This window comes from Athene noctua, chromosome 2 (genome assembly GCF_965140245.1).
Source record: "Athene noctua chromosome 2, bAthNoc1.hap1.1, whole genome shotgun sequence".
Classification (NCBI taxonomy): Eukaryota; Metazoa; Chordata; class Aves; order Strigiformes; family Strigidae; genus Athene; species Athene noctua.
In genome coordinates, this window is record NC_134038.1 from 140840065 (window position 1) to 140860908 (window position 20844).

The 20844-nt window shown below is 39.5% G+C and overlaps 1 protein-coding gene across 1 annotated transcript in view; it reads left to right on the forward strand.

Annotated features, from left to right (window-relative positions):
- The window catches only part of CREB5 (cAMP responsive element binding protein 5), a 257787-nt gene that overhangs the window by 39052 nt on the left and 197891 nt on the right, over positions 1–20844 (forward strand). The window contains exons 2-4 of the mRNA XM_074898084.1: positions 5866–5937; positions 9118–9211; positions 18100–18221. Of these exons, the coding sequence (XP_074754185.1) occupies positions 5884–5937; positions 9118–9211; positions 18100–18221 (270 nt within the window). The 5' untranslated portion in view covers positions 5866–5883. The remainder of the gene's footprint in view (positions 1–5865; positions 5938–9117; positions 9212–18099; positions 18222–20844) is intronic.

Genomic DNA, 20844 nt, shown 5'->3' on the forward strand with positions numbered 1-20844 from the left:
TCTTGAGAAGAAAGCAGGTTTGCATAAGCAAAAGAAAGGTAGGAGGCAGTTACTTGGTTTTCCTTGATACACAGTGGTTTTTAGAAGCCAAATGTGGAGGGAGGGAGCAAAAACTCTTCTCCCTCAGTTGATTTGAAGGTGAATGGGTATACCTGGAAGAGAGAGATGAGTCAAAACCTTAGGACTGCTGGGAACCCTTTCCAGCACTGGATTTTGTTTGGCCAGGCAGTAAGCAAACTGAGTGGCCATTTAAAAGGAACTGGGATGTTTGACAGTGTGATACAAGCATCTTTTTGGTACTCCATTTGCAAATGATCCTAAAGTGTGCCAGTGGCCATTGACTTCACAGGTAGCAAGGGGCTAACAAGTAGTGAGGCACCCCACTGTGCCACACAGAGGGTGCGTGCTGCTGGGTGACAGTGCTGCCAACCACAGGGAAAGGACCGAAGGCTGCTTGCTGCTGAGGCAATTCACACATCAACCGCTTTTTGAGAGCACTTGGCTCTGCCTAAAGATTTATGGGGCTCTCTTCTTTTAAAACAAATGAATAAAGGCCCAAGCTGAGTGTTTTTCCACATATAAATGTCATAAATGCAATCACAAGAACTTCTCTGGAGTACCAGTGAGCTCTTGAGCCCCAGCTCAAATGTGCATCATATTAAAGTCCTTCTTGGGGACTCCAGACACAAATTGCTTTCCAGCATCCAGAACCATTTGGAAATGCTTTAATCCTGAAACGAGGGGGTTTCTAATGGAAATGCTGACAGACCCTTCGTTGTAACAGCCGAAGCAGGCAGGGCTGTGATAATGAGCCCTGTATGCGTGCATGTGGAAAGCATGATGCTAGTTTCAGAAAACAAGCGCTTCCACTGAACAGCCCATGCTGACAAAAAATACCATGCACTGTTTCAGCACAACGATACTTAAAATTGGCTTTGCTCATGCAAGGACATATTGGGAACAACCATAGGCATTAACCCTGTGAGTACTACACTTCCAAAATGAACAAGTTCAGTAGCATTTGTAATAACACTGTAATTTTCTATAAATAGTGATGTACTGAATAGTCATGACTAGCAATTTAGAATGCTGCATACACCGATTGGGTTCTTTGATATTCACAATGGCAGCATAACCACGTCTCCTCTCACTTTTTATACATGGTGGCTATGACCCTAAAAAATAGGTGATGCTTCATTTATTGCTCATGTCTCGGCATACTGCTGCTAATGCTGGTCACTGTGTATTTTGTACTTGTATTTGGAAATCTCAGTGACCTTGGTCACACAAGGCTGAAGAAACCTGTCTTGAAAACATGTGCCCAGGTGATTAATTTCAACAAACAGGTTGCTTATGAGAGTGTAATTACTCACGTGCAAATGGCAGGATGGGTGCACTGACCTGTATTAGACACATTGTAGTATACACCTCCCCATCGGTTCTTTTTCACTGTTAATCAGAGGACTGAAAACCTTGCAACATTTAGACAGCTTGAGGTTGAAGGCTGAAATGTCACTTTTAAAAGAGGGTTAAAAAGGTCGTGCAGCTGCAAATAATAATAGCCCAATGAAAATCAGATTCTTACTGCAGCCCACTTCAAGAATAACATTGAAACAGGAAACAAGCCTGCTTGATGTTTTTACCAGTATGGCAGTAAGATTACTGCTGAGTTTAAAAGGGGGAGAGAGAGACAGAAAAGCGCACGCTTTCTTGGTGTTAGACGTTAGATGTTAGAACTATTTTTCTGATTCAGAAAAGATGATCATGGGGCTCAGCAAAGTCTTGGGAAGTCTGAGGATGTGGGGTACTTCCCTCTGGATGCTGCTGAGAGGGGATGTAGTTTGTTGCCGTGTTCTGAGGGTGCTTTGGTTTCTTTTGTTTGCTTTTTATTTCTTTGTTATGGTCTTGCATTCCTCTCTGTGGGCTTCAGTTTTATTAATTATAATAAAAAATATTTAGAAGTATTTTATGCAGAAATTAACGTATAGAAGAAAATACTGGCTTGCTGCAGAACTTGTTTCTTTTTCATGTGACATGACTTGGAGAAGCCTTTCTATGTTTCTTCTGTATTTTTGTTTATTTTTCTAATTAGAATACCTTAACTACTCCTAAGCAGGGTGATATTTCAGTGCTACATCGTAGCAGATTTCCTCACTTACACATTCTGCCAATAAGGCTCTTTACTTGGTCACAATAGGGCAATAAATGCTGACAGATGTTGTTAACATGTCTATTAAAATTCAGCCCCCTTTGCTGCTGCATAATGCACTCATGCCTATTGTTAATAATATCAGAACTAATGCTGACATATCAATATTAGTGCTCGTTTATATTTATAAGCATTGTTTGTTTCTTCATGGAGGTTACGAAGTTGCAATAAATCAAGCTATTGATAGAAGTAAAAAATTCAGGCCTGAGCAATTTTTTAACTTTTCAGTCATCATAGATTTGCCTGATATTCTTCATGTGCATTAATTGCGACAGTCATATGTAGTACTATGAAAGGTGCACAAGTGTAACTTGAAATTTTAAGATCTGAAAGGTTAATAAGCACCTTAATTTAGATGGAAAGGTTGCTGTGATTTATTTTTATTAGGTGAAGTCGAAATGTGGCCATTTGGTTACGTTATTTCCTTCATGTATGCTGAACCACCTGCACACACCATGAAAAAAGGAGACATGGGTTGTGTGGCCCAGCAACACACATGAGCCGTGTGAAGCAAACTGTGTGCCAGAAGCTGTGTACGACTGTCTATATCCTGAACTGGAGGATGGGAGAGGCATGTCTGCATCTTGAAAAGAATGTCATGCAAACTGTGCTGTGCACAACCAAAACACCTCTGTTGCTGAGCGCTCCCATCCTGCTGCAAACCTGGGGTGAGATCCTGCATTGCTTGTGCATCGGCAGCTCTTGCGGAGTTCAGCAGGAATGGGGGATGTAGGGGGTTCACACTCACAGCCCAGATTTTCAGCTGCTTGTTTCTGGTCAATGTTCAAGCATAAAGCTTGAATTACTGCCATACGATAGCCAACCACTGAACACCCTCCCAAAAATTGTAGGCAGTAGGCAGCTCCTTTAACTCATTTACTATTGTAAGAGATACAGTAGTATTACAGTCTGAACTGTGGTGATAGCATCACACATAAACACGAATTCTGCATGGTGTAATTTGTCTTGAGAGCATTGTACTGTCTGTATGTTACATGGGTCAAGTTAAGCTAGACAGTATCCTGGAGGGCACACATGATATAGCCCTTCTGGATTATTACTTTTTTAAGTTTAGCGTCTGCAAATAGTCTGCAAAGAGTGATTCTTGTGGAACCAGGAGTTGCTTGTACCTTTGTGGTAAATGTCTAGATGTTGAGTCTGACACCTTTTCGAAGTACTAAGAATAAAACTCAAGTTCATGTTTTTTTGGAGTTGATCCCCATGCTCAGGATTCTAGTCCTGAGTATGTTATTTTGGTGCTTACTCTGTGCTTATCTGTCTAGTAACCTTGAGAATCATTTAATTGTATCAGAGTATGCACAAGCTCAGGGCAGGGAGGGAAGTCTTAGACTTGCAAAACTCAGTAAGAAAACAAACTCCAAATAATTCCTGGTAATGTTTTGAAATTCACTTGGTCACTTGGGACCAGAATTGTTACTCTCTTGTTTTCTTTAACTGAATCTCATCTGTTGTTCTGCTATTGAAAAAGCGGTTGTCACTCTCCCCCGAGGAGGGGAGAAAGGGGTAACAGAAACCTTTGGCAGTGCTTCAGTTGCAGGAGTAATTGAGATATCAGATAAAGCCTTTCATTATCCACATGTAGCTTTTTTTTTTTTTCCCTTCCCTTCTCTTCTTTCTGTGGAAAGGTCTTTAGGAAAGACAACATCCCAGGGTCACATCCCATAGAGGTGGATTTAAAAATCAAACTTAGCTGGAGGTTTTGTTTTTGTTTTTCCGGGGGGTTCTTTGTTTAGTCAGTCATCTCTCTGCTGCTTGTTTCTTTCAGTCAGGATAACGTAATTCAGAGCATTTTTATTGCTTTACCTCTGAAGAGCTTGTCTATGCACAGTCTGGAACTGAAATAACTGAAATTAGAAGTAATTTAACACCTTTAGTTATTTTAGTATAAGCCTTTATGCGAACATACTCTTTCATTTCTGATTATGAGTATCCTATTTCAGTTTAACATAGCTGTAAGTTAAATCAAAACAGGATATGAATAATCTTAAGGGAGTAAATTTGGTACAATTTTAGTTATTTCAGTTCTAGCCTTGTGGAGATAGATAGGTTAGTCCTGAGGTAGAGTCTTTCTTGACATGTGATTGTATTTGGTGTAATAAATCATTTGTCCCAGGCCAGATGTTGGTAGACATGTGTACATCAAGAGAATCAGTTGATGCTAATTATCCCATTTAGGGAGTAGTGTCCTTGTGGAGGCTAAAGGGCAATTATATTTTTCACTTCTGGATGCTGCTCTGTGAGTCAGGTAAAGGGTGCTCTGCTGCTTCGGACTTTTTTAGGTCACAAGTAGGAAAATATCCTGTCAGGCTAATGTTGTCCACCAGAATGAATTTTAATTAAAAAAAAAAAAAAGTTATCATCCAAATTTTTTTTTTTTTTTTTTTTGAGAATTTAGGGTACTGAAAATAATTGCTGTTAAGTATAGGTCTGTCTGATGTTCAGGTTAATGGTGTGTTTATTGTATATAGGGGATGGTAGCAACTCTTCTGAAAATAAAGCTTTTCTAACAGCAAGTGTAAGTGTGGTAAAGATATTCCTGGAAGCAATGAACTGTAGTTTTAAAAAATAACAATGGGGTTGAGTAATTTTAACACTTGTCCTTCTGCAGATTTTTATAGTTTTAAAATCAAATTCTGCTTCTCCACCAAGATATTTTTTTGTTTTATGAAAAAATTACACAAACACAGTTCAGGTATTTGTCTAAGCGGGGCTGTGGTGAGGGTAAATTTTAAGGGATTTGAGGCATAATGTAAACAGAAGTCATGTGTTGTGCTTTAAGGTGGTTCAGCTACCATGCTGTAGCTTGTAATGCCAGTTGTTACCAACATGCTGAAAACATTTCCAAATAAGTGACTTACTTATTTTATGTCCTAGAATGTTACTAAAAACTTACTGTGTTGATGCTGGTCAGGGACACTGCTGTAATACTGACCCAAATTCAGCTGCATTACTGTGTTCTGAGGGTGAATGTTTCCTCCTTTGCTTTTATTTGAGACCCAGAACCTCTTCCCCAGGCTTTAGTTCAAGGTTACAGGACTGGAACTGCTATGGGGAAGCTGCAGTTTTAGGCAGAACTTCACTCTCAAGCTCCTGAGGATCTAACTGACCTTTTAAAGGATGGGGATACACAGTTATCTTGTGTGTATAGAGAGCATGTATGTAATGTATTTAAGTTATTAATATTGAACAGTATGGATGAAAAACTTCAAAAAGTGGGTTCTTTCTCAGAAGTAACCCAGACGTCTGGTTTTAATGTTGTTCAACAGGAACTGAAGAAGGAAAGGTAAAAACCCTTAATTCGAGGTATTTCTGAGTAGACACGGTCTTATCTAATAACAACAGTGAACATATGCTTTTTTCTGAGGCAGATTTCTGCTGTGAAAGCTTAATTTTTTTTTTCTTCCTTCAAAGTAAATATGTGCTCAGGAAGGAGTAATAAGAATTTAGACTGTAGGGACCCTGCTGAATATTAGCAAATTTAGTACTCTGAGGATGAAGACTTTGTTCTAGTATGTTTTGGGAGTTTGAAATAAAAGCACAAATGGTGACGATTCTATGTTGCATGTATGCGTGAAGTTTAGAATATATATATTCATAGGTTCCCTTTCTTTCCCCCTCCCCATTTTAACATGTAGATTTATGAGGAATCAAAGATGAACTTGGAGCAGGAGAGGCCTTTTGTCTGCAGTGCCCCAGGCTGCTCACAGGTGAGTGGAGTCAGCGGTGATATTAATTGAGTCCTCAGCACTAGCTCTGGCTTGTATAATGCCTCCTGATATATTAACACATGTCTAATAATAATATGTGTGGTGTTTGTGTTTCGGGTTTTTTTTTAAGACCTTCCCCCCTGAATTCCCTCCTTACCCCACAAGATATTATTACAAAATATTTAAAGCAAATACAACAGCCAGTTAAAAGTGAGTTGGTAAAAGGGCTTCTCAAGCTGCTTCTGTGCCTTCCCTCATTCCCAAGCCTAATGTTTCGAGCCAGGTATTGCAAATTCCTTTAGTGGCTAGCAAGAGAGGACACACTGGGTGGGACACATTTGTCTGTCTTCTGCTTAGATGTACAATGGAATGTATTATGTTTCCTATTGGATGTGGTAACCCTCCGGATTTTTTTTTTAATACTTAAACCCAATGATATCTTATTAGAAGTTAGAAGGGTTGGCTTTTTGTTTTTGGGTTTTTTTTTGTTTTTTTTTTTTTTTTAAATCTTTGAGACATCTTCCTACTAAATATTCTCTATAGAAAACACAGCCTGTAGATAAATTCTGCCCCAGGATGTACATGTGGGATTTCTGTTGATAGTGATCTGCCATGTGTCTCTGCGGGTATAATCTGACCTGTAACATTAGATGTTTGATGATCTTAAAAAAAATGAAGTGACAAGGATTCTACCTGCTGAGATTCTGAATTGGGATTTATGTGGGTTTTTGATGATTTTGTAGTGGTGAGGAAGTTCCCCCCATTCACCAATGAGGGAAGTTGCATGTGTGGCACTTCTGACCCTAATTCAGTTTAGTGACAGGACTTTGTGAGTTAAATCTTCAGACAAGGGCATCTTTTGGACTTTTGTCACAGGCTTCCTGTATGCATGTTTTAAGTGATTTAGTTTACCCATTTCCCAGAGTCATCCTCTCTTAATGAGGGTAATATTTCCCTGCTTTAACTGTATGTTGGGAGTTTTCAGCTGGCTACCATTTTTACAGCCCTTTAGGTTCTTCTGGTAGAACGATGGGTGACTATTACTGGAGTGTAGGTGTTGATTTTGCCAAGAGCTGTAAAAAGGAAAGGGAGAAGCCCGAGGTCTGGTTAAAAAATGGCTGAGCAGCTTTGCTGTTTCACTAAGTGGGAACATTTACGTGGGTGTCAGAGTGCATCTTTTGGATTGTCACTCTGGTCGAGGATTTGTCAGTTCAGATCCCCACATGCAGAGTTGAACTTTCTCCATTCTGTCACAGAGGTAGAATAATAGTATCTGAGTTTTATAGCCAAGTTTTATTTACCTTTTTGTTGAATCTTAAAACTAACTTCCACTCAAATCAGTGGACTTGAGTGTTTCATGTCAGCTATTAATTGATCTCAGTGGAGAAGCTGATCCAAATAAGCTTATTCAGAGAGCAGGTTTGATTGCATGCTGTTACAGTTTGGAAAGACAAGCAATGTAGGTGTGGCTTCATTTTAAAAACCATTTAATTTCTCATTTCAAAACATGACATCTGTTTATTGTAAATGAGGACTTGACAGAAGTGCATAGTGTAGCGCTGCTATCCAGCTCAGCTGTCTGGGGACTGGCTTCTCTATCAGCCAGTGCGGATGTGTACTGAGGGCTGAGTGAGCTGACCTTCTGCACAAGGGAAAAAAGTAGACTTACAAAAAAGACAGAGAAGTCTGGGCTGGAGGAATAACTTCTCCTCAGTTGCCCCATGCCCTCTTTAAGCTGGCTGATTTCACCCTGAAGACTGAGCGTGGCGTCCATAAAGGAAAATCCATTTCCATGAGACCAAAAAGTGTTGGTTTTTCTTTTTTTCCCCCCTTAAAATTTCATTGAGCAAGGTCATTCACATATTCCCTTTGTTCTTAACATAAATTTCTAATGCTGCATTTCTTCCAGATGAGTAAGCAATGAACCAGGATGTCACAGTGAGGAAAAGGTCTTTGGGATTTTTTTTTACTTTTTTTTTTTTTTTTTTCCAGAGACTTCATTCCCATTATTTATCTTGCTTTGTCTATGGGCTTAGAGAGATTCTCAGAAGGTGTAACATACTGCAACTATTTATGCTATAGCCACAAGCAAAGTCACTTAGCCAAGAATATGCTGTGTTGAAAGCATTAAGTGATTTTAACTCTGTTGTTGCCAGGTTTTTTTTCCAGTCTCCTATGTACCTGTTGCTTTAAAAAGCTGCTTTTAAAGTTTATTTTTTTTTCCTCAAGTCTTGGTGATACAGCTTTTGGCCTTTGCTAGTCCTGAAATAACCCTGTTAAAACTATTACAGTAGTTTGTAGCAAAGGTCTGTGTATGCTCGTTCTGGTGAAGGAAACTTAACAGAACCAGTCTGCTATTAGAGCCCAAGTATTGCAAGTGCTTGAACATTTATTCAAGCTTGTCTCTTCTTTGTCCTGTTCAGAAGAAGCTATTTGTTGTTGAAGTCTGTTATCAGACTGTAAACCAAACTTAGCACACAGATTAGTTTCTTACAAAGCATATCTCTCCACCTTCTCTGCTTGAGAAAGGAAAAGAATTTAATGTAGTATCATAAAGAGTCATAAATAGTTGTATACTGAGCACCAAAGTGGCATCGCCACTTTGAACCAAGTCAAAGTATCAGTTTCCAAAATCAAAGATGCATTTTGCCTGAATGCTTTTGGGTAGGGAAAGGCTGGCTTATTTGATTATTTTTATTGCTGTTCAGCAGATATAGGTTGCATAAAGAAACAAAAGCAGAAAAATCCGGTAAAGTGATTTAAGATATGCTGCATTACTTTGCGTTTGCCGTGGGCTAAGAGCATACACGACAGCAGTTACCGCAGATCCTCAGACACGTGGTGACTTGTGAGGCTGTGGTAGTTGGAGAGGGTGTCTGAGACCCTTAAAGTCCAAAACTTGGTCTGCAGCTTTTTCATGCAAGTGCATGACACCTTGCGGTTTGCAACCCCAGAGAGCATTGCAGCAAATACATTTCTAAGTAGAGTACAGCTATTTGTTACTCACACTCACTTGCATTTTCAAATATTCTGTTTCCTGTGCCATTTGGACACATTTCTAGCTGGATACATTTCTTTCTCTCTCTCATTTTTGAAATTCTGTCCAATGCCAAAAGTTTATTAGAGAATTAAATTTTTTTTTTCTCTTTTCCTCCCTCTCTCTCTGTGTTTGCCTGACAGCGTTTTCCAACAGAGGATCATCTGATGATTCACAGGCACAAACATGAAATGACTTTGAAGTTTCCTTCAATAAAAACAGATAATATGTTATCAGGTAAGAAGACACAAATTCAAGAGTCAAGATAACTATTCAGATGATGTTGAAAGCATGACTCCTACTGGAAAGCTACTGGCAAAATACCTCCAAGATTGGTTTTAAAAGCCAAAGCTCCAATTAAATAACAAGTAGAGATGGAATAAGCTAGAATGCGTATCTGAACAAAAAGACAGCTGCCATTCTTATGCCTTCCCACAGGTTTGGCATGAAAGGGAAAGAAATTGCTGAACCTCAGCCATGCTGGCAGCTCTGTTGCTGACTCCCATGTCAACATGCCAGTGAAATATAGGCACTTAAGCACATGTCACCTGGGAGCCCAGCAGTGAGCGTGTTAATGAAGCGCATTTGTACTGTTCCCATAAGGCTCACTATTTTGACAGGATCACTTCAGCAACTGTAACAGACCACATTGTATGACTCACCTTTCTGGTGGCTCAAGACCTGCCCACTGGAAATAGCCATAACCAGAAAGGTAACGCAATGGGTAATATCCAATACTCTTTCCCCCTAAAGGTAACCATCTCTATCTGCACTTCCCCATCATACACAGAGATTATTTGGTATTACGTGCAATTACATCCTTTAGTTTCTTATGTAGATTTTCTTATGTGTTTTTTTCATACTCTTGTCTGAGGAACCACACATTGGTGGCTTGCTGTCATTCAGCAAGTGCTGGGTAAGGTCAAATTAGCCTTGATCTTACTGTTTCTCCCCTCTCCTATTCCCTTTGCTATTGTATATTCCTTGGGCCACAGTACTGGATTATTAAAAATAATATCACTAGGGTTTTTCAGGTTTCAAAGTAGTTGTGGAAGAAAACTATGATGCTAATGGGTGTGTGTGTGTTAACCAGTGTTTGATATTTATCTTTTGAAATGGGCTTCTTCAAGGTAAATTGTGCCATTTCAGGTACAAATATCTCATGATTAAACGCTCGTCAGCAGACCAACTCTTTTATGGATAAACCATTTCCATTTTCATGAAAATCATCATTGGGTAGCAATTGCTTGCAAATATTTGATTTAGGCGCTTTGTTATGTTTTGTTGACACTTTAGGCACCAGTGAGAAATCAGATGGACCTTGGCTGAAACAGAATTTGTTTTCTTCTTACATTTGAAAATGCCATAGTGGACTAATTTTAGAAAGGAGCACACAGCACGTTGAAGAGTAGGACTTGTAAAGTGCCTGCATGCCAGCTATACCCACAGAATCCTGTGTTTGCAAGCAAGAGTGAGAAAATGCTGCTCTTGCACTTGGCTGTGTCCTTTGGCAGTGAAACTGCTCAAAGACATCTGTGCTGTGGGCACACTCACCCTGTGCAAGTGCTGGCTTTTGTTACAACTTTCTGTTTGGCAAGACTTTTGCTCAAGGGCAGTTTCTAAGGAGTATATTCCATCATCAGGAGTCCCCTGAGCAGAGTAGCTCCATTTATGTTTGTTAATTTCTATGATTTAGCTGTCCTCAAATGTGTTGCTTTCCCAGGCTAAAAAAGCTTTGACAGGCTTCCACCACTACCACCAACAGTGGGGCTCCTAGACCTGCAGTTAGTCAACTAAGTATACAGAAATGCAGAATTTCGCGGCCAGAAAGTCTCCAAGATTGCTTCCGATGGTTGTATTCTTTATGCTTTGTGCATGACAATCCTCTGTAGTAAAAAGAGTAAAAAAAGCTGCATTTATTCTCAAAGACTGTGGCAAATGTGTCTGACTGTAACGGCCTGGCAACCTGGTGCTGCTGTGTATTTATTTTTCTTTTTGTGTTCGTTTGGTGAATTTGTTTGGCATTTTGCAATCCTTAGTTTGGAAGTGTCATAGATCATCTACTCTCTGCAGGGAGACATTGAAAAATAGTTGCTTCATTACCCACCTAAACCCTGGGGAAATATAAATACCTTAAAGTTTAAGATGTTTTATTCCTGGTTTTCATAATGAAAAATTAATGATATATGGGGAAAAGAGACAGACTTTTCTCTTGGACATTTGTCTTCATGTCTTCCTTCTTGTTTTTTGCATTTTTGCTTATTTCACCTTTTTTTTTTTTTAAAAAAAATTGTTTCTGTCATCAGTAGGTTCAAAGAATTGCAGCAGCAATTGCCCTGAAATAAGCCAGGTGCAGTGCTAGTGTGTGGTTTTATTAAGCTGCCTAGAAGTCAGACCTTCTTCTTTTTCCAGTATGTTGTATACTATCTTTCAATGTGTCATGTTTGACCCATTCATTATTAGTAATTAGTCATGCAAAATAATGAGCTGTATGCTTTCAGGTAGCCATTAGAATTATCTACTCTGTTTCCAGAGATTGCTAATCCCCAGTCTGTGGTCAGTACTGTATCAGTAATACTTAACACATACTAAGCATATCTTCTATAAACTATTATTGGAGGTAGGCACTAAAACTGAGGGGCTGTTGGTCTTGTACAAATACAACATCTTAGAAAATAAGCAAAATATGACTTGAGAAGTAGGAACTTTTTTCTTGTATGAAATCTATGCTGAGAGAGGTAAAGTTATATTGTATGTATAATTATATGTTGTTATATAGGTGGGGTCAGTGTTTAATAAACCAGGTTCTATGACTTGATTGAAACTATGGTTTATCAGGTATGTCTAGCCAAAGGCTTCCTTGTTACCAGATAGCTCCACTATATTTTCTTCCATTTTTTCACACTGGCTAAAGAAGAACAAGTTCTATTAAATTCAGTGACTCTTGAACTAATTCAGAAATTCCAGATACATATGTACACTGAAGAGCTTTCTGTTCCTTGACTGTATAAATGGGAGGGAAATCTGCTAGAGGCATTTAATTAAAATGCAAGTGATTCTTTTGTTGGATATTTGACATTGCAATCTTTTTTCTGTCTCTTTAAATTAAAGATATTTGTTCTTTTTTGTGTATGTGTTTTATTTTTGTTTTTTAGAAAGTCTTGTTATAAGTATGGATAGAAAATCATTGATGGTTTCCATTTCCATCTTTTCTAGCCAAAAAAGAGCTGTGTGAGATAATACATAATATCTTGTGTAAGTTTTGCATGCTAGTCATCATTGCAGGAAACTTTGTAGTTAGGTTGACTGAAATAGATGTTATTTCTTTGCTGTTGTACTAACTGAACATGGCATTGCTTTGAAACTCTGTAGTTTGTTGTGTTAAAGCTTTTTTGTTTTAACACTGAAATATTAATGCCTGCGGGACAGATTGTTCCCTCTAGGTAAGTACTAAAGCTGTGTGGAACTGAACTTTGGGAGCTGGGGACACAGAAATTCCCATGGTATCAGATCTGGGAAAGGAGTGATACCTTACCATTGTTGGAGGGGGGCAAGTCCTTCCAGAAATGCTGCTAGCAGATGCAGGAGAGGCCAGGATTATCTATATAGAAACCTTGTTTCTTCCTGATTCTGTTTACTGAAATCTAATCCTCTAGATTTTTGGTGGTAAATCCCACTGTGGACATAGAAACAGTCTTCTCTAGATGAAAAATTATATGTTCTAAAGGTAGTGCAAATGTATTACTTTTCCCAGGTAATGTCCATGTCAGGGAGGTAAACTAACGGCATCCTTGGTTGGCTTAATTTTTTCCTCCTTGTGGTTTACACAGGGAGGTTTATCTAGGCACGAATTTTGTGGAGTGCAAAATGATTTGACATAAGAAAAATAATTATTTGATTTATTGTTTGCTTCCACGTCCCTTGCTTTACCAAATAACGAAATGAAATGTCTTCTCAAATGCAACTGGTCAGGTTCTGAGTGACCAGAAGAGACTATAAATGTGTTGTACCCAGTGTGTGTACCCCCACAGAAAGTCCAACCAGCATTTCAAACAGTAAAGTTCTTAGGAGGCCTTGTCTGTGAGCCCCTGGGTGAGGGCAGTTCCACTGAGTATGACTGGGTGTACCTCTTTCTCCTCTTCCATCACCTGCTTCAGGTGTCGTGACCTTGAGCTTCTTGGTGCACTTAGGAAGTAACCCGCCAAGTTAGTGAAGAAACCTTGAATTTCTCAGGACATTCCTCTTTCCTTGTGGCTGGTTGATAGGCAGCCCTTCAAATTTCAGTGCTAGCGCTATGACTTTGTTATCATTGTGTGAAAGTATAACATGGGTGAGTATGTAACTTCAGCAGAGCCCACAGCTGAACAAGCCAAATGCCTGTTATTACTGCACATCAGACTAAACATTTTTTTTTGTTGTTGTTTTAAAGAAAGATGAAGAATCAAGTTACACACTTTGGAGCTGTGCTGTTGGATATCTCTTTCTGAATCTGAATTTTTATTTTTATTTCAAAATGAAAGCTTGTTTCACATAACTGTCTTTTAGTTCTCCATTTTTTTATTAACTGGTAGCATGGTTAAAGTTTTCATTCATGCTTTGAGGGATGAAACCCTAGGATCCAAGGTAGTTTTACAAAATTAATTCAAATAAACTCTCTATATAGCAAGCTAATGTGGCATTTCCTGGGCTGTTTTTTTGAAAGCAATATATTGAGACTGGATGTAATTTCTGAGACTGTTATTTCAGTAATTACAAAAAACCACCCAAAACCCAACAATGCATAGCCAAACATAGTAAATATATAATGGGATCTCTTTACTGAAGACTTCAAATTTCCCATTGCCTTATAGCATATATTTTTCAGTTAGTCTGGAGAATTAGGCATCACTTCAGACACTGAGGGCAGGTTTTCAAAATGTTCAGGAACAAAAATATATTCAGTATATCAGGTTCTGGTCAGAATCTGATTGCTTACTGGTTCTGAAATCCTCTCCTGTAAGATACAGTAGGTTGACTTGAGATGCACAGGTAGACCATTTGATCTTGCTCTGGAGCTTTTATGTTGTCCACTACATTTTTAAGGTTTCTTGCAGCCTTTGTGGTCATGACTGTGTCATGGGAGACGCTGATTATTCACCTGAATAACAGGCTGAACAAAATATTTATTCTCTAGTCTGAAGTTTGGCAGGTTCTGTGTTCAACCTGGTGGTAAAGGTGAATGAGAAATAACTTCCTAAGTAATTATCAGATGATGCAGTTTCACCTGTGAAGTGACAGTTGGCTAGAGGTAGATGCCTCAAAGCATAGCAAACGAGTTCTGGCAGCAGTTGAGAGTGGAAAGATTTTTACATGTTGAACAATGGGACTGGGTTGAGATGGCTGGGATGGCCAGATACCTAGGGTTAACCCAGACAGACCTGTATCACAAGCTGCCCAGTTCAAAATGCAGCTTGGGACATTGAAGTCCGGGTTGTGTGGCGAACAGCATGCATGCTGACAGCTTCAGGAATGATGAGAGTGGTGCTAGCTCTGTCTAAGTTTTGGTCCAGATGGGTCTGGCACATCCAGTTGCTGAAGTACAACAAATCAGAGCCCTGTTCTCAGTGAGTCTGCAATAGTTGTGGGCGCTGGTGATAGCAACAAAAGGTTTGTTTGTACCAACAGGGAACAGTGAGGTCAGGCGCAAGCTGTTGGAACTATTAATGCATTTTTAAGTGCTGAGAATTAGGAATATTTTATTAATTCTGGGAGACCTGAATGTGTAACTTATGCTAGGGTCTCCTTTGAGATATTGTTCCCAATTAAAACACAAAGGCTTGCCTGATCTAGGTAAAGGAATTACTGTGGTGTTGAGAGTAATATCTTCTACTAGCTTGCCCTACCTCCTGAGGGAGAACTGCTGTTTTGCAGAGGCAAAATAGTTGGTTGCCTCAGGCAGGAGCAAAGAAAGCCCACTGGACTTGGTAGCCCTAAAGTCCTGAAACCAGTGAGTGCAGCGTATGTGCAGTGCAACTACTGTACGATGTAAAGTCTCAGCATTTTAAAGTCTGAATCTTTATCAGTTCCACTCTCATACAAACACAGAGGTTTCATGGACTTCTGATTTCTGTGAATATATGAAGTATTACAAGGTAGAAAGGCAGCTCTTGTTCTGTATCTGGTTGAGCTGGCTTACAGGAGGTCTGTGGATGGAATTTAGGCTGGGTAGTTAGTGATGTTCCCTCCCTGACTGGGAGGAGAGGGGGGGCTGTCTGTTTTAACAAAATCTCATTAATTCCTGCTGGTCTGATTCCTGGATCGTACAAACTACAGTAATTGGATTGCGGAGACTGAGATAGTCATTTAAGATCACCGTGTCAATATGTACGTGGTGTAAATAGTGTCGTTATCGGGTTTGATGCTTTTAGATAATAAAATAATTAATTGGAAAGATCAACTGTAGGCAACACATTTGATTATCTCAGACTGCTTGTGGTGTAGAAGATACACTTTCAGCATGTGTGGGGAAAAGCTGATGGCCTTTGTGCATTCTTGCACTGGGTTACTTGTTTTCTCTGTTAAAATGGATTTACTTCGCTGAGATAAATCTGTGTGTGTGTTTGTCTAACATTCATGGAATAGATGCTGAACAGATCAGCAGCTTCAGCTGCATGTGCCTGATCACCACCTTGTTACCCATTAAGTTGCTTCTGACCTTGGTTGTAGTAATGCCTGATTTCTGGATCTGCTGTGAACCTTGATGGAAAATAAGATCTTATCTATGTTTGTGTATTCTCTTCTCCCCTGCTTCCCAAACTGTGGGCTCAGCCAACTCTGAAAAAATACTTAGGACTTTTGATTTTAGTGGAAGTGGTGCAGTCAACTTCTTTGTGAAGTTTCTCATCTTGGTCATGAAATTGGTACCTTGCTTATTTGATATGGATATACCACTTCTGAAAACAAAACGCTTCCTGTATTTGCCTCACATTCAAATACTAACATGCCCTTTATGTGCAGGAAAGTTTGGCAATGATTATCTTTGTTTTTCTACAAAGCATTCTTGTTGTTCACTAAAGTAATATTTAATCCTTTTTGGAAATAAAATCTACTTCTCCTGCTTTTTAGTGCACTTAATTTCCACTACAAACTCTAGTCCAAGGGCCAAAGACAAGCCTGGTGTAAATCAACTGAGTTCGGTGAGGTTACCCTAGAGATTAGTTTGGCACTGCTTATTTAGAATATGGACCTGTGCAGTGCTGAGTGTCCTCAGCTCCCCATCAGTGTCAGCACCTCGTTGATTCAGCATCTTGTGCTGAGTTCTTGCAAGATTCTTGGAAAGTCTTATGTTTCTGACTCTGCTAATACGGTAGTTAGCTGTGAAAACTAATAGATAAATATGTGTGCATTCCCAAACACTTGAGTTTTGTTTCCTTTAAAATCACAAGTAGGATGCTCAAGCCAAAGGAAATAAAGCAGAATTTTAACATTAAGGACTTGCTTTTTATGTTACATCAATACATTACATCAGAAATATAAATGTAAGTGAGTGTGTTTGCCCTTGGATTACTTGAGAAGGTCAAATCTGTAGAACCACACCTGATACAGGTGGAAATTGGCTTCAGCTGTCTTTATTATGGAGGAGGCTGATCCTCCCCCTTAGATTCCAAGTGAAAACTGCATTTCCTTTTGTATGGATTGTTTTTGTGCAGCCTTTTTGTTTAGGGATTGCTCTGTGTTTCTCTGCTGATGACATAAAGTTCCCTATAAGGGGCAGATATTAGAACTTGACCCAGCTTATCTAGGTTCAAGAAACAAAATTTTTCTTCAGAACTCACTGAAGTGGGAAGCTTTTTTTCTGAGGTCAGAATTGGTCTGTTATGGGCAACTGGGATTAGTATGACAGAGTTTTTATTCTTTATGGAATGAATTTAAAAACATGGGGTAGTTGTCAATGACTGTGCAGAAGATTGTTTTTGAAGAGAGTGAGTCCAGTCTTTCCATAAAATTCGGTACGAAGCAACTTGAGTTGCAATGGGGGCTGGGGAAGAAGAAACTAACATGCAAGAGAGTATTTACTTATTTATTTATTTTAAATGTGTGTAAAGCTCTTAGAACCATATGGACTCTCCCCTGATTTTGTTAATATGGTTCTGTATTGTAATTTTGAGGGGATGAAGGGGAATCTAAGGTGGAATAGTTAAGAACTTGCCTCAGAATGAATGGAGGTGCCTCAGAGCTGACCTCTGAGAAGTCCTTGGTTCCCAAGTTTGGGCTTGATTTTTTTTTCAGTTCCTGAAGAAAGACTAGCCAAGGTCATCACTGAAACTACAGTCTACAGGGCAATTTAGCTTGTCTGTCTCACAGACTTTTGAAAAGGCAGCTGGAAACCTTGTACCTTCTTGAGCCCCTCCGGCCTGTGGCGTTAAAGAGAATCCTGTCCTTCCCCAAATTATTTTTGAGAGCACAAAAAATTCCTAGAGATGAAGGCATGTATTAAAAATCTTTTGACTCTAGATCTTGTGGTTTCTATGTATTATCAATACTCTTAGGTCTAAAACACATAAGGATGCTTCTTTGCGGTCAAAGTTTTAAAATTTCATAGCTTTTCTAAATGTCGTTTTGCTCCTCCTTGAAAAATTGTGTTAGGAGCAGAACTTCTTGCTGTGGCTAGCTTCATGTGTTTTGCAAAGTATATGTATGTTTGAGGTGGTATTCAAGCACTTGAAGGTGTTAACTGATGCATATCTGCAGCAGTTACCTGTGTGCTGTGCATTATGATGTGCACTGTGTGTTGTTTTACACGCACCTATTATTGGAGGTTTAGAGACAGTTATAACGACCATTTGCACACACGTGAAGGATACGAACTTGTGTTATGTGACCTGTGAAAACCTGGCCTGTTGTCCTTCTGGTTGAATGATGACTGCTGCCTGTTTTCGGACACTGTTAGCAAGCACTGGCTGTCTGTAGTGCATAGTGTTGAAATACAGTGCTGTGTGGTTTGTTTTTAATGATGGTGTGGTAGGGGTGGGAAGGCATGGAGAGGTTAGTTAGAACCTCTCTTTTCCAAGAAGACTATTTAACTGTCTCCATCTCCTTTCATTTTAATATTAAATACCAATGATCTTTTCTTGTCATATTCTCAGATCAGACTCCTACACCAACACGCTTTCTGAAGAACTGTGAGGAAGTGGGCCTCTTCAACGACATCGATTGCTCCCTAGAGCACGAGTTTAGGAAGGCACAAGAAGAAGAAAACAACAAAAGGGTGAGTGTGAGCACCTCAAACTCTTCCTCCCCCTTTGGTTCCTTGAAACACTGAAGGACACTGTGTGAAAGCAGTCAGTACCTGTAGTAACCTTTTGATTAGAAACTAGGTGAAACTGTAACTTGTGATATGCTTTTTAAATTACTGAAACAATTGGGGGGAAAAAAAAGCCCAAACCAACAAAAAACCAGCATTAAATTTCCAAAAGTGTGTAACTGTGTTTGCCAGGGTTTGATTCCAAGTCTCTACTTTGAAATAAACTATAACACAAACCACACACCTCTTGAGGGAGAGGCTTGGGAAAAGTATATCATCTTTGAAGTAAGGGTTTCAAACTAGCTCAAATACCTTATAGGGAAATGTGGGTTATGAGAAGGCATTTACTTTACATATACACACAGAAAGAAGTTTTGCTCTTTCCTCTGCAACACAACGGGCCCCTGGATTTGTCATCATTACCAGCTTTATCGTGTTTCTGTATTTCTATTAAAGTATTCATGTTGAAGGGGGAAACTTGTAATACCTAGTAGATAACATATCTAATTTCCAATTACTATTCTTTTAGTCTCAGTATTTGTAAGTTTAGGTTGAATTATATAGGTCACTTTGCATGGGGTTAAGTGTACTCCCGTGTCCGAAGATTGTTAGAGTGATTTGAGGGATCCTAAAGAGCTGTTAAAATTCTCAAGGAATTGTAAAAGAGCTTAATGCACTACAGAGGCCAGCAAGAGGTAATGCACGAAATTTTAACTTTTCAAATAAGCATCCAAAGTTCTGGTTGTTTTTGAGAACTAAAACACATGAGTAATATGGGGCTTCCTACAGGAGCATGTTGCTCCCTGCAGCCCTCCAACAACCTGCCCAGTGCCTCCCCTTCACAATGTTCCCTTTTGTGCCTTTCTCTTCCCTTCTCCCATTTCTGCAGCTCTTGGAAATTCTTAGGTAATGTGTCCCCTGTTATAGGAGTTCCCCAGTTATTGAACACTGTGTTTGGCTTAGTTCTTACAGTAATCTCTACTTGTGTAATTTGAACATTAACCGACACCATAGACTAAAAGTGGGAAAAGGTGGCCATGAAGCAGCTGTGATGCTAAAGCCAGAGGGCCCTTCTTAGCTTGCCTCAGCATTGATTTGCCTTTTGGAGTGCCTGTGCCTCCAATTGCAAGGGCTTCCTCTATAGGTAACTGTTTTTCATAGCTGATGCATTGTGTCATTTGTTTTGCCTATTGTGATTGCTGTCCACCTCAAAATTCATATATGAGAGGCATGTGTGTGCTGCTGGGCTTTGTGAAATCTGGAGGTAGCAGCATTTAGGGATCTTGACGTCTGCAAAGGCCTGAGAGGACTGTTTGGAAAAAAGAGGTAAAGCTGATTGCTGATGTGCAGAGCAGGAGACGAGGCTTGTAGAATGAATATGGGGAAGGAGTCTAGGAGTGGTTTGGTTTTGGCTTATAGGGAAGGGAGTCTAGGGATGGTTTATTTGTGGCTCATAAGAAAAGAGCCTGGGATAGATAGAGAAGAGAGGAGAGGCTGCAGTGTGGTATGTTGAACAAGGGGAAAGAGCATCTAAATGTGAGAGAGTCCCAAGTTTTGGTCAAGGATTGAGAAAGAGCCCAGACTGACCCTCACAACTTTGTGTGCAGGACGAATGTTAGAAAACAGCCATGTAATGGGATAAATGTGTCTAATTTCAGATTTAGCTTGTTAAAACTTTGTGGTTTATGTGCTGTAGAGGGGAATCTTTATAAGAATCAAGGAGAACCTTTCTGTACATTCCTACTTCTTTGTGAATTAAAGAAGCAGTTCTTTCTGCATGGTGTTTGTTTTGGAGGAGTACAAGATGAGGAGAAATCTACAGTTGTGGACTTCTGTGCAGTTAGCTACAGATTGCAATGCTTGATGTTACAGAGTCCATTTCAGTTTACAAGGGAGAGCTGCACAATCTGATTAGAACCTAGACAAGGGCATAAAGTTACCTGATAATTCCAGTTGTTTAGTGTCCTCTGGAAATCTTTTTCTACCCTTCTCCTACCAACCCCTGCAGCTGCCATTGGTGATCTCCAGGGATCAAATGAATGATAGGAGGAGGGAAAGCATGGGAGGAAAAAAAAAAGAGGGGGTGAAAAAAAGAAACAACAACAACAAAAAGGCAAAAGTTCCACTAGCTATCTAACCTGTAACATTTGCTCTGTGTTTCCAATTAATCTGCTGTATGTTCATTCTTACATTACCGACTGACTGTCAGATAGGAATCTGAAGCGGGCCCCAGTAGGGCTTTACGCAAATGCAAGAGGCAAAGGCCACGACAGAAAGGGACTCCTCGGCTGCAGCTTTCGCTAACAAAAAGCTTTTAAGAGCCTGTCCCTGGAATATGAGTGCAGTGTAGCGTTGTCCTAACGGACCTACCAACACTTGGAGACTAAGACTAGCTGCATGGAAATAATATTCATGGCTCAGAAAAGTCTTCCAAAAATATTTTTGGTTGTGTCAATTTCTCTGGACTCTGACAGAAATAGTTTTGTTTATTTTAGTATATCACTGTGGCTTAGCACACAGCTTGACACTGAAATCTTGTAAGAGAAAAAACCACTTTTTTAAAAATCCTTGAGAGTTATCATTTCAA